Genomic DNA, 18617 nt, shown 5'->3' on the forward strand with positions numbered 1-18617 from the left:
TATTGCTGCTTTCTGTAGGCACTGTTCCTGTTAGAAACTTTTTCAAAGCCCATGTTCTGATGGTCAGAACTCACTTCTAAATTTCCAGCCCAGGTTAACTGGAGCCTGAGTCTTTCAGTTATAGCATGATGGTCCATTCAAGGGAAGCATTAACCAGCATCTGGAGCACTCTGCTAGGTTAGAGATGCCCAGGCTTTGCACATAGCCCCCGAGTTTCATCAGAAAGGAGCATCATCTTGGGCAAGTGGCTCAACACATCAGTGGGACTCCAGCAAAGCAACATTCTCCCTGGTGCCCACAGACATATCACTGACGCCACCCCACACAGATCCCCAAGGACTTATAACAACATAGTCCTCAAGCCTTCTCTTGAGATTTAGCTACATTTTGCTCTCTCTTATCTAAAAAGGTATTGCTCCCTTCCTATCAGCTGCCTCACATCCTTTCCATGGTTCAGCTCCTCTCCCTCAGTAATCCCTAGTATTATCCCCATAGTTTATCCACATTCCCTCATCACACCCACAAAGCTTTTCTTTGCTCACACCCTGGCACCTTTTGCTTCAACTGGGGCTTTTTGCCTTTATAGAGAGGCAGCACCAGAAGAATGAAACAATGTGCATACCTACAAAGGATGGAGGGACCTACCACGGTTCTGAGACACCATTGTGCCTTCCTGATTCTGCATTGCCTTGAATATTCTTGAATTGCAAGATAAGCTGACACACTAAACCCGTTCCCAAGTGACTATAGGAAAAGGTCCCTGCGCTGGGTACTCTTTGTGTGCATCCAAATGGCAGAAGCAAATACACCAGCAAACAAAAGTTTCAGGCATATTACCACGGTTTGGCCAGTACCATCCTGTCACATCATCTTGCTTCAGCATGGTACAACTCAGACAACCCTACCCATGAATCCTACTGGTTGTGAAGGAAAGAAAAGGAGATTAATACTGTCCAACTCTCATTCCTCTTATTTAATTCATATTGCTTTGCTGAATGCCATGAGACAAACTTTTATAATAAATAAAAATACATCCTAGGTAAAACATAGCTGTTGATATATACCATCTCTGAAAGTTAAGCTGAGGATGAGAAAAACATTATTTTCAGTTATATTACCTGTATGACAAGTGTGCCTTCCTGTAATCCTATAATCTTACTTCCCATGCATACAATGCCTTTACTTGTGTGGATTCCCAGAGCTTCCTTGGAAGGTAAGTCATTTTACTTCTTTCATGAACAGAGGAGACAAACATGGGGTTTAGTGAAGGATTTATCTTGTCCAGTGTTCTATAGGAATTTTGTGGCACAGCCTATCTAGAACTCAGGTTTCCTGCTTATATTTCTTGATAAAAAATCAACCTTCTCAGTGCCACTTTAATTTAGATTATGAACATCTTTCAATGTAGAGAACAGCAAAGTATATTTTTCCTTTGTGTGTATTCCCCAGTTCTTTTTCTGTCACATTGCTATTGTATCTCAGAACCATCACATTTGAAAAGAAAGGAAACATAATGTGATTCAAAAAATGTGTTCTGCATATATAATTGTGGTTTCCTGATTTCTTATCCAAAATTTAATAGCATTTAGAATGGAGGTAAGATTAAAACCTTCTTCCTTCCTTTGTTTCTTCCTCTCTGCCTCCCTTCTTTCCTTCTCCCTCCCACAATACAGAAAGCATTAGTACCTGTGAATATTTTAACACAGACAAATACATGGGTAGTACATTCATGAATTCAGATCAACCTCTTCTCCTTCCAGTTGCATTATTTGCAGACCTTTCACAGTTAATTGCTCATTATTTGCAATAGCGACTGGAATTTCCTCTCGAGGGTCACAAAAATGCCTGTTCTTGAATTTGCCATTTCCTCGCGGTGAAGACCACCAGAAAAAATGCAGACAGGTCAGTGACTTTTATATTAAACGATGCATACAAACAAAACTGAAAAGCAGAACTGAAATCCAAATCTGCAAAGTCAGTTTTAGCATTCAAATGCACTTACTCTGCCAGTAAGGGAATCCATCTCAGCAAAGCTTTTTGAAAAACTGCCCGGTATTTCTTTTTTATTTTGTCAACATTTAGTTACAGTATAAAATTTTCTTAAGTATATAATGAGAAAAGCAGTTATTTCAAGCATTACATTGAGGAGAAATGTATGCTAACATTAATGCTACCTATTACTACTTTGTGGACAAAAAGTTATTTACCCTTTGAGAAAAAAAAATTTCAGAACCAAGCTAAAGTAACCACATGCATTAAATAAATAAATCAAATCAAAACTTAATTGGGCTTGGAGATTCAAAACAGGAAAAATACCAAAGTTAAGCTAAATAGAGTAAACATAAAACAAAAATCTCATTTACTGAGTAATATTTTGTCATTCTCCATGGAGTCATAAATTCACAGGAATTTAGCATGCAGATGAGAAATAAGGACAAGGGAAGCAGACAGATGAACTGCAGTTGGAAAGCAATCATAAGTCAATTCAGGATGTGTTCTGCCCAACACTGATGATCTAAATGAGAGCTCTTTAAATTGTATGCGTAGAACCAAGCGCTACTGTGATTCACATTCTAACTTCAGATCTCTTACGCCCTGCTGAAATATATAAAGCTCGCTTCGGATGGTGAAGGAAGCTCAATTTGGTTCCCTGGCTTTCTTAGATATTTTGGTTGGAGTGCCAGTTAGACAGCAACGCTCTGTAAAGTGCAACGCTAACAGGCAGACAGTTTATCTTAGAATCAGCTCCATCATGAACTGATTGCACTGTTTTCTGGTCTGCTGTATTAATAACAAATACTGTACTCTGCAGCATTATAAAATAAACCTGTAGCCTCCCTTTCTATTTCCATAACAACCGTAGAAGCTCAACTCTTCCGGAATCCTAATGAATATCTCTGGAAGAACGGGTTGAAGAGAGGAGCTCCTATTTACTTCAGGGGCTTTGAAAGGAATTGAGAATACCTTGTCACTTCAAGAACTGGGCCACTCATAAGAAAAACTTCATGCATTAATTCTCAATGCAAAGCTGCTTCAGTGGCTTCCAGAAGCATGTGCAAAATTAAACACTGCAAGATGAGGCTCTGGTCCAAGCTACTGCTTTCCTAGAAAGAGGGAGGAAGGAACAGAAACAGAAAAGTGATGCAGGCAGGGAAGACCCTGCAGAATTGGACTCCAATGGCTGTCCCTGGGACAGGGGGGGTGCAGACTCCTATCCCATCCCATCCTATCCCACCTCATTGTATTAGTACCTGCTACCCCACACAACTATACTGTTTTCTTGTTACACGAGCTGTATGCAGTCCAGCCTTTCCAGGTCCTAGAGTAAGCAAAATTTGAAGCAGAACACTGTTCTGGCAGCTGAAGAAGTCTGCAGCCTTAGGAAGTGTTGCTGTTCTTGACAAATAGAACAAGCTTGGCCTCACCTATGTAACTAAATCAGTTGGTCCATGGTGTACATATGGATTATTTTAGACATCAAGCCTGAGAAACAGACTGTTTAGTCTGCCCTGAAAGCCAAGAGATGCAGAGCTTGACGATTTTGCAAAGAGAGGAATGTCTCTAGAAGACCTATTGCTGGACATGCTCTGTGGTCAAGAGCACAAAGTTTTGCAGGAGGTTGGTATACTTTCCTGGTTAGCCTTATGGGTTATGAGCAAGACATAGATCACGGAGAGCTTTGTACCTGCACTGAAAAGCAATTAGAAGGCAAGGCAGCATATAATACACTCCAGCGTGACATGCTCAGCCTCCTTTGCAAAGCTGTATAAATTGCATTTTTGTACACAATCTCTTTTGGCATGAGGATTTACTCTGCTTACATGTTGACCAGAAGTCCTGCACAGGGAGCTACAGGCAGTGTTTGTTAGTACGTAGAGCATTTCTTCACATCTGACAAGAAGTAAAATTGTGCAATGATTCTGTTCCACATCCTCTGTTACATTTTGCAGATTTTGGACGCATTTTTAAACACTGCACAAGACGGATGGAGAAGAGATCTGAATTTCATGGTAATAGTTGTCCTAGATACTTATTGCTGCAAGACGGTCAAATATTTTTCCTGACCAGAGCAACCACCAATTCTTGCACAATAACCCCTGCTGGGTTCAGCACTGGAGAAGGAGAATAAAAAAATTGCTAACTACATTGCACTTCCTACTTGAAAATGTTGTGCTTGACTCAGACAGAGGTTACTTTTGTTCTAGTTTTGACACTTCCACTTATTCCTGCTGCAAAGATACTTTAAGATAAAAGCAGTGCAAATGGAGGGTCAGATGGCCTCTCAGTTTTGAACATTACGCCCTCTTCTCAGTCAGAGTGGCAGTGGGCTCTATGCCCATCCTCAGAGTTCCCAGAGACACCCAAGAGAGAACACTAAAGTGCATCATTGCTACCTTTCACAAACCCACGTTTTCATTTAAAATTCAGCAAAACAGTAAGTTACCGTTAGCTGAGCATGTCGCCCGTACTTCTCATTTTGTTGAGCCTGTACCGGCAACGGCCCAGTGGGAAATAAAGTAAATGAGTTGCGCCATTCAACACAGCCCGACCTGTCCCGCAGCGCGCTTTGGCTGGGCGTCCATCTCGCTGCAGCACAGCTGGAGAGGGCTGGGCTTTTTGTCTGCCCTGCTGAACTCAGGGAGAAAGCCTACAGCCTTTGTTCTACCTCAGGCCATGAGATTTCTAAGCAGGGCTCCGACACCTCAATCTTCCCGCTCACGGTAGCAGCGACCGACCGCGCTGCGGGGCTGCTGTTCAGCAGGACAGCGGTGCAGAGTATTGAGGGACACAGCCGGGTTGCCGGGCGTGCAGCGTACACATCAGCAGCGCCTGCCCCTGCGCCCACACCCCGCGCCCACCGGCCCGCAGGCCTGCCCCGCTCAGCACCCTCCTTCCCCCGGCAGCGCTGCCCGCACGGTGTCACAGGGAGCGAGACAGACCGGGGTGCGCAGGAGCCGCCCTGCCCCGGAGGGGTCCCCGTGTGGGACCGGGCGGTCGCCGGAGGCGCGGAGAAGGGGCGCCGCCCCGGCTAGCAGCGATGCGAGGCGAAGTGACCCGCCCGAGGCGAGGCGCGTCTCGCCCCCCCTTCGCGTCCCGCCACTCCGCGGCGAAGGAGCCGCCCCCAGCCCCGACCCCCCACTGTCCGGGTGCCGAGGTGGGATCCCGCCGCGCCGCCGCGGCCGCCGCCGCCCACCGTCCACGGCAAGGCGGGCCGGCGGGGCCGGGGGGCGGAGGGGCAGCAGGGGCGCACGGCGGCGAGGTAGCTGGACAGCCCTCCCGGAGGAGCCCGGCCCACCTCTCCCGTGCAGGCACCCCCTCCTCCTCCCCGCCCCGAAAAGAGGAACTCCCCGCCCGCGCACAGCCCGGTCGCGGCGGAGGGAGAAGCGGCGGCAGCGGCGGCAGCGCGCCCGGCCCCCTTCGCGCAGCATGGCGCAGCGGCGCCCGCCGCCCGCTGCCGCCTGAGGCGCCCCGCGGCACCGAGCCGAGCCCGCGCCCATGGCGGCGGCGCCGCCCGCCCTCAGCTGGGCGCTGCCCCTGCTGGCGGCGCTGGCGGGCGCCGGCGGCCCCCAGAGCTTCGAGCTGCCGGGGGCCCCCATCGACAACATCGAGGTGAGCAGCGGCGGCGTGCTGGTGGCGGGCGGCAGCTGCCTCTACGAGCTGCGGCCCGAGCTGCGGCTCCGCCACCGCGTGGTGCCGGCGGCGGCAGGGCAGGTCTGCGGGGAGCCCCCCGGCATGCGCAGCAACCTGCTGCTGCCCTACGTGGAGGCCGGAGGGAAGGGTGTCCTGCTGGCTGGCTGGACCCAGAAGGATGGCACCTGTGAGGTGTGGGAGCAGCCGGCCTACCGGCAGCGCTTCAACCGCAGCGAGGTGGTCAGCTGCCTGCCCGACGGCTCCACCGCTGGAGTCGTCTTCCAGCTGGCTGGAGCCTGGTACCTGGCAGTGGCGGCCACCTATTCGACTGGCAGCTATGGGAACTATCTGGGCTGCGAGCCCTCCCAGTCGGACAAGGCAACCGTCATTACGGTGCGCAGCATGAACAACCTGGAGTCCAAGGAGGAGCTGGGCATCATCAAGCGCAAGGACGAGCCTTTGCACTTCGTTGACGCTCTCCAGTGGGGGGACCACCTCTTCTTTCCCTACTATACCTTGAAGGCCAGGGCAGGCAACAGCACGGAGCCACCGAGTATGGCTGTCCTGCGCCAGCTACGCCCCTCAGAGGGTGGCCTTACTTTGCAAGGGCATGTGTATTTGGACTGCGGGTGCAGGACTCTGATTGTTTCCTCCAGCCTCGTCCGCCAGGGCGAGCGGGGCTGGTGGGTTGGTGTTTTCCTCTACAAACAGGACGCCAAGGCCTGGAATGCCACTGCTGTCTGCATCTTTGGGATGGAGGAGATGAAGGAGCAAGCCTGCGCGTCCACGCACTTTGTCATGAATGGGAATAGTTGTGTAAGTCTGGGCATCGTTTTGCTAAGCGCTTGTCCTGCACGCCGTGGTAATGCTGTTATTGTGGCTGGTGTCACTGCATGAGTCATTGGGTGTCTCTAACCTGAAGGCACATGAAGTTCATTGGGGAACTTCAGAGCTGCAACAGGTTTGTCATATCAGCCCCGGTTCCATCAGCCCTAGTGATTTCTCCAGCACTGTTTCTGAAAATCTGACCCCTTACCGGATCCTGGCATGTAATTCCCACCTACATCTTGGGAAAGACATGTCTGAGGGAGCACCTGAGGGCATCCTGGGCTGGGCCTGAGTCTCAGGCTCACCATTCCATGTGCCTTTTTCTGGCAATGATTAGTTGTACTTTGCTGTATTTTTCATATAGGCTAGATAAAACATTTCCTACCTTATTCTGTGCATTCACATCTCCTGTCATTGCAGCTACATCAGAAATGAAAAAAAGCCCATCAAATTGACTCCTGTGTGCTGAGCTGTGTGTATTGTTATCCCCATTGCTCACTAGTTACTTACGGTTGCTTGTTTGGTGGTAGGTGTTTCCCAGACCTCCCAGGATTGGCCTTGCTCCAGAGGGCTCGCAGCCACCCCCTTCCCTAAACCCATATGCACAGCAGGCAGCAGTAGGCAATAAGTCTTTGTTGTTGTGGTTACATTTTCCCAGGCAGTGGTATCACATGGAGATCCCCATGTCACCTACTTCTGTAACACACTCTTCAACTGCTTCCTCCTTTTGAGGGTGAGCTGGGCACATGGAGGGCAGGGTGGGCAAGGCTACCGGCTTTGCTGTGGCCTTGGTAAATAGTAAAGAAATGAACTAAAAAATAAATTCAGGAAGCTAAAAATATGATTCAGGCAAAGAAAGTGCTCTTGCAAGGCCTGCTTGTGCTTTTAAGTCGCACTCAGAAGTCTCAGAGCTGTGCCTGAAGGAGCAATTCTGGAAAGTGTCAGGGAGAATGGCAGGGGGTCGAGCAAGCCATCATAAAGCAAGTTCCCCCACCATTAAGGCACTTTGCAGCTTAACCCCTGAATCCTTGCTGTGTTGCAATGGGAGTTTATTGAAAACTCTGTGGAAGACATGTGGTAGGTGTACTGTCACTTAGGCTTTCCAAACCTATCCCATAGCAGAGCACAGTGCTGAGATTCTTCCGAATGCAAACTACAGGAGGGCACGTGTGATTCGTTGTGCTCATCTTCCTACTGAGCTGCGAGACTATTGTCAGTGTTAGAGGACATAGTTATAAATGAGAACCCCATATGTGGGTGAAACAACTGTGCTGAAGTAAATAATGAAACTCTTACAACAGAGCTGGAGCCAAACCTTTGATTTCCAATGCCAATTTATAGCTTACTGCATGGTTTACATGCTCTCACAAGGCAGACTTGCTGAATGAATTTGAAGTCTCATCCTTACCCCAAAATGCCTATCTGCTGGCTGGATTTTTAGTTTTCATTATTTGTTCCTTATTACTCACCGAGTTTCTTCAGGAGGTGCTTTCTGAGCTTGCAAACCAAAAAAATAAAAAACAGAAGACTCTCATGGATTTCATACAGTAAATGCAGGTAAAGCTAAGGTGGGTATTTCTGTGTTTGACCAGTGTTCCTCTCCGCCCCTCATCCCTATTGCCTCTCAATGCCTGAATATGAAAAATCAGCAATCCACTTGCTTATGGATTAGTTTGATTCAGACCAGACTCCTGTAACTCCAAAGTTACTTTCATGTCCCAAAAGGCTCGTCCTTCCTGGAAATGTAAATTATATTTGGGTACAGTGCTGATGTAAAGGTGATTAAACTGTAAAGGTGATTAAAAGGATTGTGTGCTTAACATTATGTCCCTAACTATGGTGATGTTATTAATCATGATATTTTGGCACAATAAATACAGTTTACCACTGACAGGGAAGATGGATTTTGTAAGAGAGCAGGACATCTGGGTGTTGTGTAGTAATATGGCCTATAACATTATGTGGCTAATTAGGTTCCCTTTTAAGCTAATTATATGTGCTTATGGTGTATAAACATAGAAATAAATGCATGTAGTTCAGCTTTAATGTTTTTCATACTACAGAAGGTTAGGCTAGGCTATTGCAGAGTAAGTTTGGAGATGACAGGCCCATATGCTGCTGCTTCTGGGTTGTTTAGACCAGATTCTTCTACTGTCTCTCACCAAATCATGGGAGTCCGTGCAAATGTGGAACATGTTCTTTTTGGACTCAGAAGCATGTAGCCTTCAGAACTGGCAGGAGGATGGTGTGCAGCACGTTTCTGTCAGTGCGCAGCTTGTGGACAAAGTGTGTGTAGTAGCCAGCAGTGGCTTTGGCCATAAAGGAGTGCTTTGTAGCACGGAACTGTCATGAGTACATTGTAGTACAAAGTGTAAGAATAGCAGCAAGGAACAGTGCTGAGCATGTGCTTTAAAGTCCAGTCTTTTAACAACAGTGTTGGGACTGAGCAAATGAATGTGTTGCAGTGCTGTGATTGCCTGGGGTGTAAGACCTGTACAGTGTTTGTGGTGGGTGGACCATGCTGAATGTCAGCCTGACTTTTGCATTGCAGATTCCATGTGTTGTAGGTTGCTGTGGGTCTTATCCTTCTTTGCTGGGTACACTTGAATTCTGGAGCTCAGGTGATGTGATGAAGTACACAGATTGCAGACATGGTCTGTCAGTTTATGTAGGAATTGAAAATACACGTTTTTCACTGCAGGAATACAGTGTGTAGTCAGAATATATGTTAGAGAGTAGTGGCACTTTGTTTTCCTTCTGACGTTGTCATTCTTCAGACTTATGTAATTATTCTGATTACCTTTAGGCAAGACATCCTCTACCTGTCTGCACTCACACAGCTGCTTGTATTTGCACTGTGTTGGCACTGGGTGTTGGCACTGTGCTTCTCAATAGTACAGAGCAAGAGGGACTTAGCCCAAGGTATCTGTGGTCCTAAATTCCCTGCTACACTACTGCTGTATGTTCTACTCCAAACTCATGCCTGTAAGGTACTGAGCTTTCTGGCCCTAACCCAATAAAGCACTTAAAGGCATATTTAACATTAAGCATATAAGTAGTTCCATCATCTTCATGCCCATGCATTTAAGGTTAAGCATGAATTTGAGTACCTCATTGGATTGGAACCAAATTGCTCCACATCCTGTAGGAACTTATTGTAGGTTCATAATCTCCTTAGCCTCTCATTGCTGCTTAGGCCAGAGTTGACAGTTGCATGAAGTTTTAGTGTTATATTTGCATCTGTTGTTGAAAGTTTGTTATTAAGATTTTTGCTTACCAACTTTATCAAAAAGTATGTGACTGCTACAAATTCTGTGGAGTTGCTCCCTGTGAGAGCTAGCCCTGTGAGAGCTAGCTAGTTCTGTTTCATGCAGTAGCGTGCAGAAAGCATTTTGTCCTAGTTGGATGTGTTTCTTCTGGACATAGACAATACTGGATTCTCAGAGACATGATCCCTAACTAGCACAAAGCAGATGGTGTCTTAGATGAAACTACTTTGAAAACATTTTGTGGATTCGTGTTCAATTTGTTTTCCTCTGTTCCACATATCTCTTAGTTTGAGTGTACCTACATGCCCGCATTGTTGAGGTGTAGGCGTTAATGGACTCTCTAGTACAACCTGCATGTATGTAGGCGCATCGTCCTCACAGTTTCCCTAGTTAATAAATGTGAATTTGCCAAATCTCATTCTCCATTTTTTTTCAGACAGCTGAGTACTAACAAACGTTTTTGGTGAATCACAATTGTGAAATTGAAGCTCCTTAACCAGTACATAGGGGTAATGCTGGAATTTGCCACAAACTTGCTTCAGTAGCTAGTGAACATTAAGAAAAAAAATCCTTCTGTTGTTCAGTGGCTGAACAGGAGCTAGTAGAGTCTCAGATCTCTTCCAGAGATCCCAGGATCTTGTGGATCACAGCCAAGCAGATGAGTAGGAGAAGTGCTCAAATTAGAGGACATCAACAGGAGGGAGCTGTAGTATGCCAACCACAGTGGCAAATCTGGAAATTAGTTTTGCCATTTAAAAAAGTCACATGGGAAGAAAAGGATTCTGCAGTTTTTCAGGGAGAAAATAAAAAAAAGTGTCAGGCATATACCTGTTGCTGTAGTTAATATCAAAATGTTTATTTTATGATGTGCAAAGGCTAAGTAGCTGTGATAGTTACTAAATGATAAGATGTCTTGGTTGGATTTTCGTCTGCTATTTAATGCATGTAAAGATATGAAACAGTCTGTTCTTCCATTTCTTGCATTTTTCAGTGGGTGATAAATATGTGGGTTGGTATATGCCCCTTAATTTATTGAGCTTAGTTTGGAATCCGAGGACAAATCTTAGCTGTTAAAACCTCTGCTGAAGTGAGATTTTGAAGTCAACAGAGCCACATCAGTTTAATCATGGACATTAATTTTCAGGACTGACATTTGAATTTGTGTGGTAGCTCATTCCAAAATGATTCATGGTCTTTTATTTAAGGAAAGAATTACAGAGTTCTAAATATCATTTGGTATCAAAATTGATTCTGTAATTAATTTTCTAGTAGCAAAGTCATCTCCTGTGTATTACCAGACTGCTAGTATTTCACCTGATGTTTGATAGATCTCTAGAGTTAACGTTTCTGAAGTGAATAGTTCTCTCTGATTACAATGAGTTTTCAGTTCATCCCTGTTCTGTGTGAGGAGTAAACCATAGGAGACTTGTAAATTCTCACACTGCCAGTAAAAAGAGTTGCTTTTAGTCTTCTGACTTCACCAGGTGTTCTTACTGGAAACTTCTGAGAATCTGGGGCTTCTTGAGCACAGGTATTTGCTTCCTAGGAATCACCAAGTCTCTTAGGTTGGAAGGAACTTCAGAGGAGGCCTCCATTCCAGCCCCCTACTCAAAGTAAGGTCAGCTCTGTGATCAGGCAGGTTTGCTCTGGGCTTTGTCCTGTTGGATCTTGAAACTTCCACAGGTGGAGACTGCACAACCTCTCATCTTAATTGTCCTCCTAATGATGTATTTTAATCTCCTGTCCAGTAGAAATCTCCCCTGTTCCAGTTTGCATCATTACATACATCTAATCCTGCATGCAGCTTATTCCTGGGTCTGTTTCTCTGGTCCCTCTGAAATTGTCTCTTCTGTAGGCTGAACCAGCCCAGTTCTTTCAGCCTTTTCTCATGGGGCAGATGCTCTGGGCTCCAGCCATCATGGTGACCACCCACTGAAATCCAGTTTATCAAGATCAGTGCTGTACAGAGGGTCCAAGAACTGAGTACAGTATCCTAGATAGAATTGAACATGTGCCAGGCAAAGGAGAATAATTACTTTCCATGATCAATCTGGGTATTCTCCTCTTGATACAGCTCAGGGTGCTGTTAACCTTTGCTGCTGCATGGCTGTCCTATTCAGCCTGCTGCCCTCTGGGACCTCCTCAGCTTGTACCATCACAGGGGGTTAGACCATTCCAGGTGCAGGACTTTGCATTTGTCCTTGTTGAATTTCTTGGGGTTCTTGATCCATTTCTGTGGCTTCTTTAGGTTCCTCTGAATGGCAGCCCTGCAGTCAAGCACATCAACTCATTTTGGTATAATTCAAACTTAACCCAGAAGCTTTCACTGTCTTCCTCCAGGTCATTAATAAAGATACTGAGCAAGACATGTCCCAGGGTAGGTTCTCTGAGGAACTCCACTTGTAACCAGTGACTAGATAGAGTACAAACCATTAACCAATAGCCTTTGAGCCTGATGATCCATCAATTTTTTTCAATGCATCCAGCAGTCCTACTGTCTAAACTGTTAACATCTCGAATACAAGGATGCTGTGGGAAATGGTGTCAAGAGCCTGGCTAAAGTCAGAGTAAATGACATCCGCTGTTCTCCCCTTCTCCACACATTGAGTCATTTCATCACAGAAGGTGGTGAACCACTAAACCATGTCCCTAAGTGCTTACATCTACATATCTTTTAAAAACCTTAAATTGCTCAGGTGTGATTTATCCTTGGTGAATCCATTCTGTCTTTTCCTAGTCACTTTCTTCTTCTTGTGTCCAGAAATAGCCTCCAAGAGGATTTGCTCCATGATTTTTCCAGGGAAGAAGTGAGACTGACCAGTATGTAGTTTCTAGGTTATCTTTGGCTTTTTTGAGGATGAGTACAGTATTTGCCTTTATTCAGTTGTTTGAGACTTCCCCTGATCTCCACAACTTTAGAAATATGAGAGAATGGCATTGCAGTGTCATCAGTCTCTCAGCATCTTTTTAAAGATCCCATCTGGTCCCCCTGACACTTCCATAAGCTGAGATTTCTTAAGAGATCCCTGGCTTAATCCTCTTCCACTACTGGTACTTTCTCTCTTGAACTCTGGGTTGAGGGGACCACAAAACCTTGCTGGTGAAGTCCAGAGCCTTGTCTGAATCCATTGTAAGTAAATCACCTGACCTATTAAGCAGCTGATGCACATTTTCATTGATTATTCTTTTATTGCTAAGGTGGTGGTAAAAGCTATTCTTGCTGCCCAGAACATCCATAACAAAGTTTTAAGTTGACAAGCCGGTATTCTTTGTTCTGGAGACGGGAGACACAGGTGATAGCTCCACCTAGCGTGTGTCTCCCTAATTGTTACACAACTCGTCCTTTCATAGCCACTGGGCATACATACATATTCCTGAGGCTACGTATGGATTACATAATTTTCCAGAAAGTTCTTCGCATGCGTACAAAATTGTGGTGGTGGTCTCTGAGGGTCGTTTACTTTTTCCAACAATCTTCATCACTTCTGGCAGCCTTTGAAGCACACACAGTAGATGCTACTACCAGCTTAATTGGTTTGTTAACACCACAGACATAATAATCCTCCTGTCCTTCTACTTATCAGTTAGTTTAACTGCAGCCCATCCTGGACACCTGCCGTTCCCAGATACTCCTTATCCCTGTGTCCTGTTCTTCTAGACTGTTTTTCTTAAAACTATGTCAACTATAACAATTTATCTTGTACAAGAATTCTCAGTATGTTCTCTAGCTGTACTCTATTTTCTTTTTCTATGTATCATGCACCTCAGTAATTTTCCATTGTTACTGTTACAAAGCAATCAAAATTAACATTACTTAAAACTAATTCTAAAGGTTTATATATTCCATTTTGTGATTTTGTGCCCCCCTTGTCTCACTTGCCAGCTTCAAAACCGGGTGAACTTGAGCTTTCCTAACACCATTCCTATGTGTCCAGGCAGTTCTTCCTTAGTTGTTTGTTTCTGTTTTCAACACAAAGCTGCCTGGTCTCCAGCTCTGTACTCTGCTGTTCACCTTCAGGATGCTGAACTCAGTTATTTCACAGTTATTGCAGTGAAGGCTGCTATTGATGATTACATCTCCAGTCAGTTCTTCCTAGTTTGTGAGTAGCAAATCCAGAAAAGCACCACCTTTCACTGACCCTGTAGGGTTAACAAAGCTTGGGGTCCCATCTCATTCACTTTGCCCCCAGAGCTCTGTAGTTCTGATGTGCACTAGGCAATGTCTTTAGTGTCTGCATAGATGTGCAACAATGGGTAGTGGTTCAAGGAATGGAAAATCATTGTCAGTCTCTGCAGTGTAATGGATTCCATGGATTCCACCCCCAACCCCCCCCAAAAAAAAAAGGAAACCTGTTGTAACAGCATGGCTGTTTAGCAGATGTGTGTATTCATCTTTCACAGGAAGGAACCTCCAGCTAGAGTCACCCATTGCTTCTTGCTCTCTGGTAATGCTTTGTTCAAGCTCAGTTGACTTCAAAGCTTCCCTTAACACTTTACCAATTCTATAAACTTAAATCTGAGGATGGAGAAGGGGCATTTCTGCTGCTACAGGAAGTCACAAATTTCTAACCTCTCCATCTTGGCTCAAGCATTGCCTGTGACTGTCTCTCCTGTCTTGCACCATGAGGCTCAGGATCTTGCCTCTGCAAGGTCTCTGTGAAGACCCTGCTATGCAGTGCACAAATTAAAAAAACTCCTGGAAATAAAATCTGGGACCAGTTCATCTCCTCATTCCTTAGCCCTAATAAAGGCTCACTGCATGCACCAGTATTTAAGTTTGTTATGTTCTGATATAATAATAATAATCATTGATGCAGGTGGTTGAAGGGTGGTGAAGTTAAGAAACAAGAATGAGCTTCCAGAAGTTTTTTCCCCTAGAAAAAACATGTATGTATTGTTCTAGTGTTGACTAGTCTTGTGTCCTTTTGTATAGCTGCATCTGTTCATTCACTCTGATGCTCAAACCCTTAATTTTCACTTTTTGGCCAGCTGCAATATGATGAGGGCTCTGCAAGCTAAAAATGCTGCCCTTCCCTCTGAGGCACGCAGTGTAAAATAATCAGGAAGAAATCAAGACAGAAAGTAGGAGTGTGAATATGGTTGCTGCAGCTGGAATCATATGGAGATAAATCTGAAAATGAGATGCAAAATGAGTATAAATACCTTTCATGCCAATAACCAAACAGTATAGTGGAGTGAACTTAAAAGCAAAATGTAGGTTGACTCAGGAAATCCCTAGGTTTAGCTGTGCACATCAAGATTTTGAGGGACTATAGAATAGAACAGAGGGTAGAACTGAACAATTAAAAAAAGAAAGGTCTTCTAGAACAGTATGGAATTTTCTTTTGCTTTTCTTGGTTTAATATGAGCCTGAAAATGTTACCGGATAGGAAGATAGATGATCATGGAGATGAGTGACTCTTCAAGTACAAAGGAAGTTTAGACTGTAAATCATTTTAAGGATGGATTTCACTGTGAAAGATGAAGCTTGGGAAGGCCCTACAGTGCTCTAACCCCATTAGTCACAGTGGAAGAGGTAAAGGGCTTGTTAAAAAAATAAATGCACATGGAAAAGGGGTGACAGAAGGGTGGAAGCAGCAGCTGCACCCTGGAGGGAATGGGCAAGCTAGAGAAATAGGTTGCAGAAGCGAGAAGGAAATTTTTGTTGTGACTGCCCACCGTCTGAATTCCTCTTCTTCTTTTCTGTATTAGCCCAACGTTGCATTGACCCTCCCTCTAGCAAGCAGAATGAGGGGAGGAGGCTTCCACACTTGTCAGTATTGGTTCTTCAGTCAGATGAGGAGGGTGCACTGATATGACACTAGTTATTTTACTAGTATGTGGGTCAAAATAAAATCTGGCAGCAAAGCTTTTCAGAGACTGGGTGAGTCCTTTGCTCTTCTGTGATCTGATTGTACAGCCCGCAAGGAACCTGGGGGAGTTTGTTTTCCTTACACTACTACACCATGCACTGCAGAAAAAAAAAATCCTAGTTCTGATGGAAATGAAAGCCTGACAGCTTCACTTTCACACTCCTTAATGGGAAAGAAGGCTCATTGTGTGTGCCAGTGCAGGAATTCTGTTACCTTCTGATCTAATAGAAGAGTAAGTTAACTTTCCCCCCCTCTAAAATGCTCACAATCTTTTTTTCTCTCCCATATCTAAAATAGACCTCCATGGTACTAAAGTTTCATAAATGGGTTTTACTGAAGTTCTGTGCCAGTAAATGGCAATTCCAGTATCTTTTTCCTGCTGCATGGAAAAAATAGTATCTTTAAATATGAAAGTTAATCAAGTCTTCTTTTATTCCAAGCGGCTGTTCTGGCAAGCTAATTAAAATAATTCAGATGACTGAAAAAGATTTTAATTGATTTAGGATTGCAGTTTAGAAAAAAATCTGTTTCTATGTGAAAAGAGTTTTTGGGGTTAAGCCAGCATCCTAGCATGCAAGACAGTTGAATTCAGCTGTTACTGTGTCATGGATGCGCTTCATAACTTTGAGAAATGCCTTCGCCTTTCTGCAAAATGTCAGTTTTAATGGTCCATTCTCATACCTTGGTTTTTTTGTGTGTGCATTTCATTGAAATAGGTTCTTGCACACTCAGAGGGTTCCTCTAGGTTTAAAATCTATCCTTGAGGCTGAGATTCTGGACTTTGTAAGCTGACCCATAGGGCTATTTCCCAAGGACCTAGTCTTACCTGAGCTCTTGCCCCCTGTCTCTCCATGCCTGACACTCCTTTGGGCCAGCACTGGTGCCCATGCAGCCACATGTTCATGTGATGAGGAGAATGGATCAAATGAACATTTAGGTACACAGGTAGATGGACTTACAGGTAACTCTCTAGCCCTTAACTTGGTCCTTAACTCTAGTCCTTAATTCAGCTCACTGGAAAGCATTATACTAATAGAAGGGAAGGGGAAGTAAAGTTGTCTGGGATTGAACCTGTTTGGAGAGCAGGTGGTATCACCCTTTTGGCAGTATCTGCCATGGAGATTGACTTGAAGCAATTAGAGGATTGCAGAGCTGAGTTACTGCTTATTAGGGAGATACTTTGGCTTGTAGGGAGTTTGTGGCAGAGACCACCTCTCACCTGGCAAATGACCTTATTCTCACACATCAGGGCTTCCTTTCAGCAATCATCTTTTGTTCATCTGCAGTCAGGGTTATTTGGTTTGTTTTTTTCCTTCCACAAGATACAGAGATTTCCTGCGCAGTGTTTTCTTTCATGAGCTGCTTACGTGTGATTGCCACTTTACTTCCTCCAGCTTGGATGGAGAATTGTAGGTAGCATGTTGATTTTAAAGTTTACACAAGTACCTTTACAATCTCCCTGACATGAACTTTATACTGCTTTATCTAAATTTTATGTTGATGTAATACACAAGTCTCCACTTCCTTTAGTGTAAAGTCGGAAACCAGAAAGTAGAGGATGAAGCTCAGCATTTTTTTGACATAAGCACATACAAATGTCTGTGTGCTTGAAGTGGCTCCTTTCTTCAGCATATTTGCATGCCTTTAAAAATGATTACTGAGTGTATCTGTAGCCTTTCGTGGTAGGTTCAGTGAGGTGATGAGTTCTTCATTGAGAAGAACTAGCAATTCAGAACCCAAGGGCTATTATTCAAAAAAAGAAAAATTCCATCGCAAAGTAACTTGCTGCTGTTAGGCCAAGTCTGTGTCCCATTGAGGTCAGTGGTTTAGCTGCAGTAGACGTGATCTTTATCACAGATGTGACCAGTTGCCATGTATTAAAAAAAAAGAAGTCATTTCATGTGCCATTTCCAATGATACGTTGCTCTGAAACTGTGTCAGAGTTAAAATGATACCCTAAGTGTTGTGTAAAGCTGAGTTCTCTGCGAATCTTTCAGGGGATTCTTTTTCTTAATGTTTTGCAGTATACATAGATGATTTTGTGATGGTTTTTTCTTATATCTGATTTTCAGGAGGCACGATCAATCAAGAAGTTACCTACCTTGATTCACTCTGGTTTAGTGGCTGTTTATGGCACGGTTGTTTTGAATCAGATAGTTCTCTTTTTGGGAACAGATGATGGACAGTTACTGAAGGTAAGATGATTGTGGTGGTTCTCCATTTCTCTGTCGACTGCTGCTGTGTTCAAGTGGGTAAATGTTTCCTGGTTTAGGCACTGTATTATAAACAGATACAGTCCCCTGAATCTCTATTTCTTTCTTGTTCGTTTGTGAAGTAACTGTTATGTTGTTACTTGGAGAGCAAACTTAACTTTCAGAATCAATTATGTACCCTGCTTCAATTTCATTGAAACATTTCATTCAACTGCTAGTACCCACAGTGTCAATTTATGGACTGTCTTTTGTTTCCTTCCTTATTTTGATTTTCCAGGAGAAATATTAAATATTGTTAGATTTTGGAAGCGTATTTGTTTGTTAGCCTATCTGTATGATGTGAATAGCTGTCTGTTAGGGAGAAAAGTCTTTGCTTCTGAGTAGTTGACATATTCTAGCTTAAATCAATCACCTGGAAGTGAAAGTCATCTTATCTCATTATTAAACTTTTCAGCTATCCCGTAGAATGTCTTTTATGCTTGAATTTTTTACTGGGTTTTGCAAGAATGTGCATTTCCTGTCTACACTGCAAAGGGTGACTCTAATTTTTGGTTTTAATAAGCAGACACTTGGAGAAGAATATAGTAGAGAGCTTGAAAAGCTTTTGCCCACTTGATTTCATTGTGCTTTTAGTAATGAAAAATGGAGAAGAGAAGGCTGCATGGAGACCTCATAGCAGCCTTCCAGTATCTGAAGGGGGCCTACAGGGATGCTAGGGAGGGACTCTTCATTAGGGACTGTAGTGACAGGACAAGGGGTAATGGGTTCAAACTTAAACAGGGGAAGTTTAGATTGGATATAAG

At 44.2% G+C, this 18617-nt stretch overlaps 1 protein-coding gene across 1 annotated transcript in view; it reads left to right on the forward strand.

The window, feature by feature from the left end:
• Positions 1-5478: 5478 nt before the first annotated feature.
• Positions 5479-18617, forward strand: part of PLXNC1 (plexin C1) — a 69503-nt gene continuing 56364 nt past the window's right edge. The window contains exons 1-2 of the mRNA XM_057424593.1: positions 5479-6447; positions 17674-17796. Of these exons, the coding sequence (XP_057280576.1) occupies positions 5497-6447; positions 17674-17796 (1074 nt within the window). The 5' untranslated portion in view covers positions 5479-5496. The remainder of the gene's footprint in view (positions 6448-17673; positions 17797-18617) is intronic.

The sequence above is a fragment of the Pezoporus wallicus genome, unplaced genomic scaffold, assembly GCF_028554395.1.
Source record: "Pezoporus wallicus isolate ANWC-B61680 ecotype Strahan unplaced genomic scaffold, APGP_CSIRO_Pwel_v1 scaffold_3294, whole genome shotgun sequence".
Lineage (NCBI taxonomy): Eukaryota > Metazoa > Chordata > Aves > Psittaciformes > Psittacidae > Pezoporus > Pezoporus wallicus.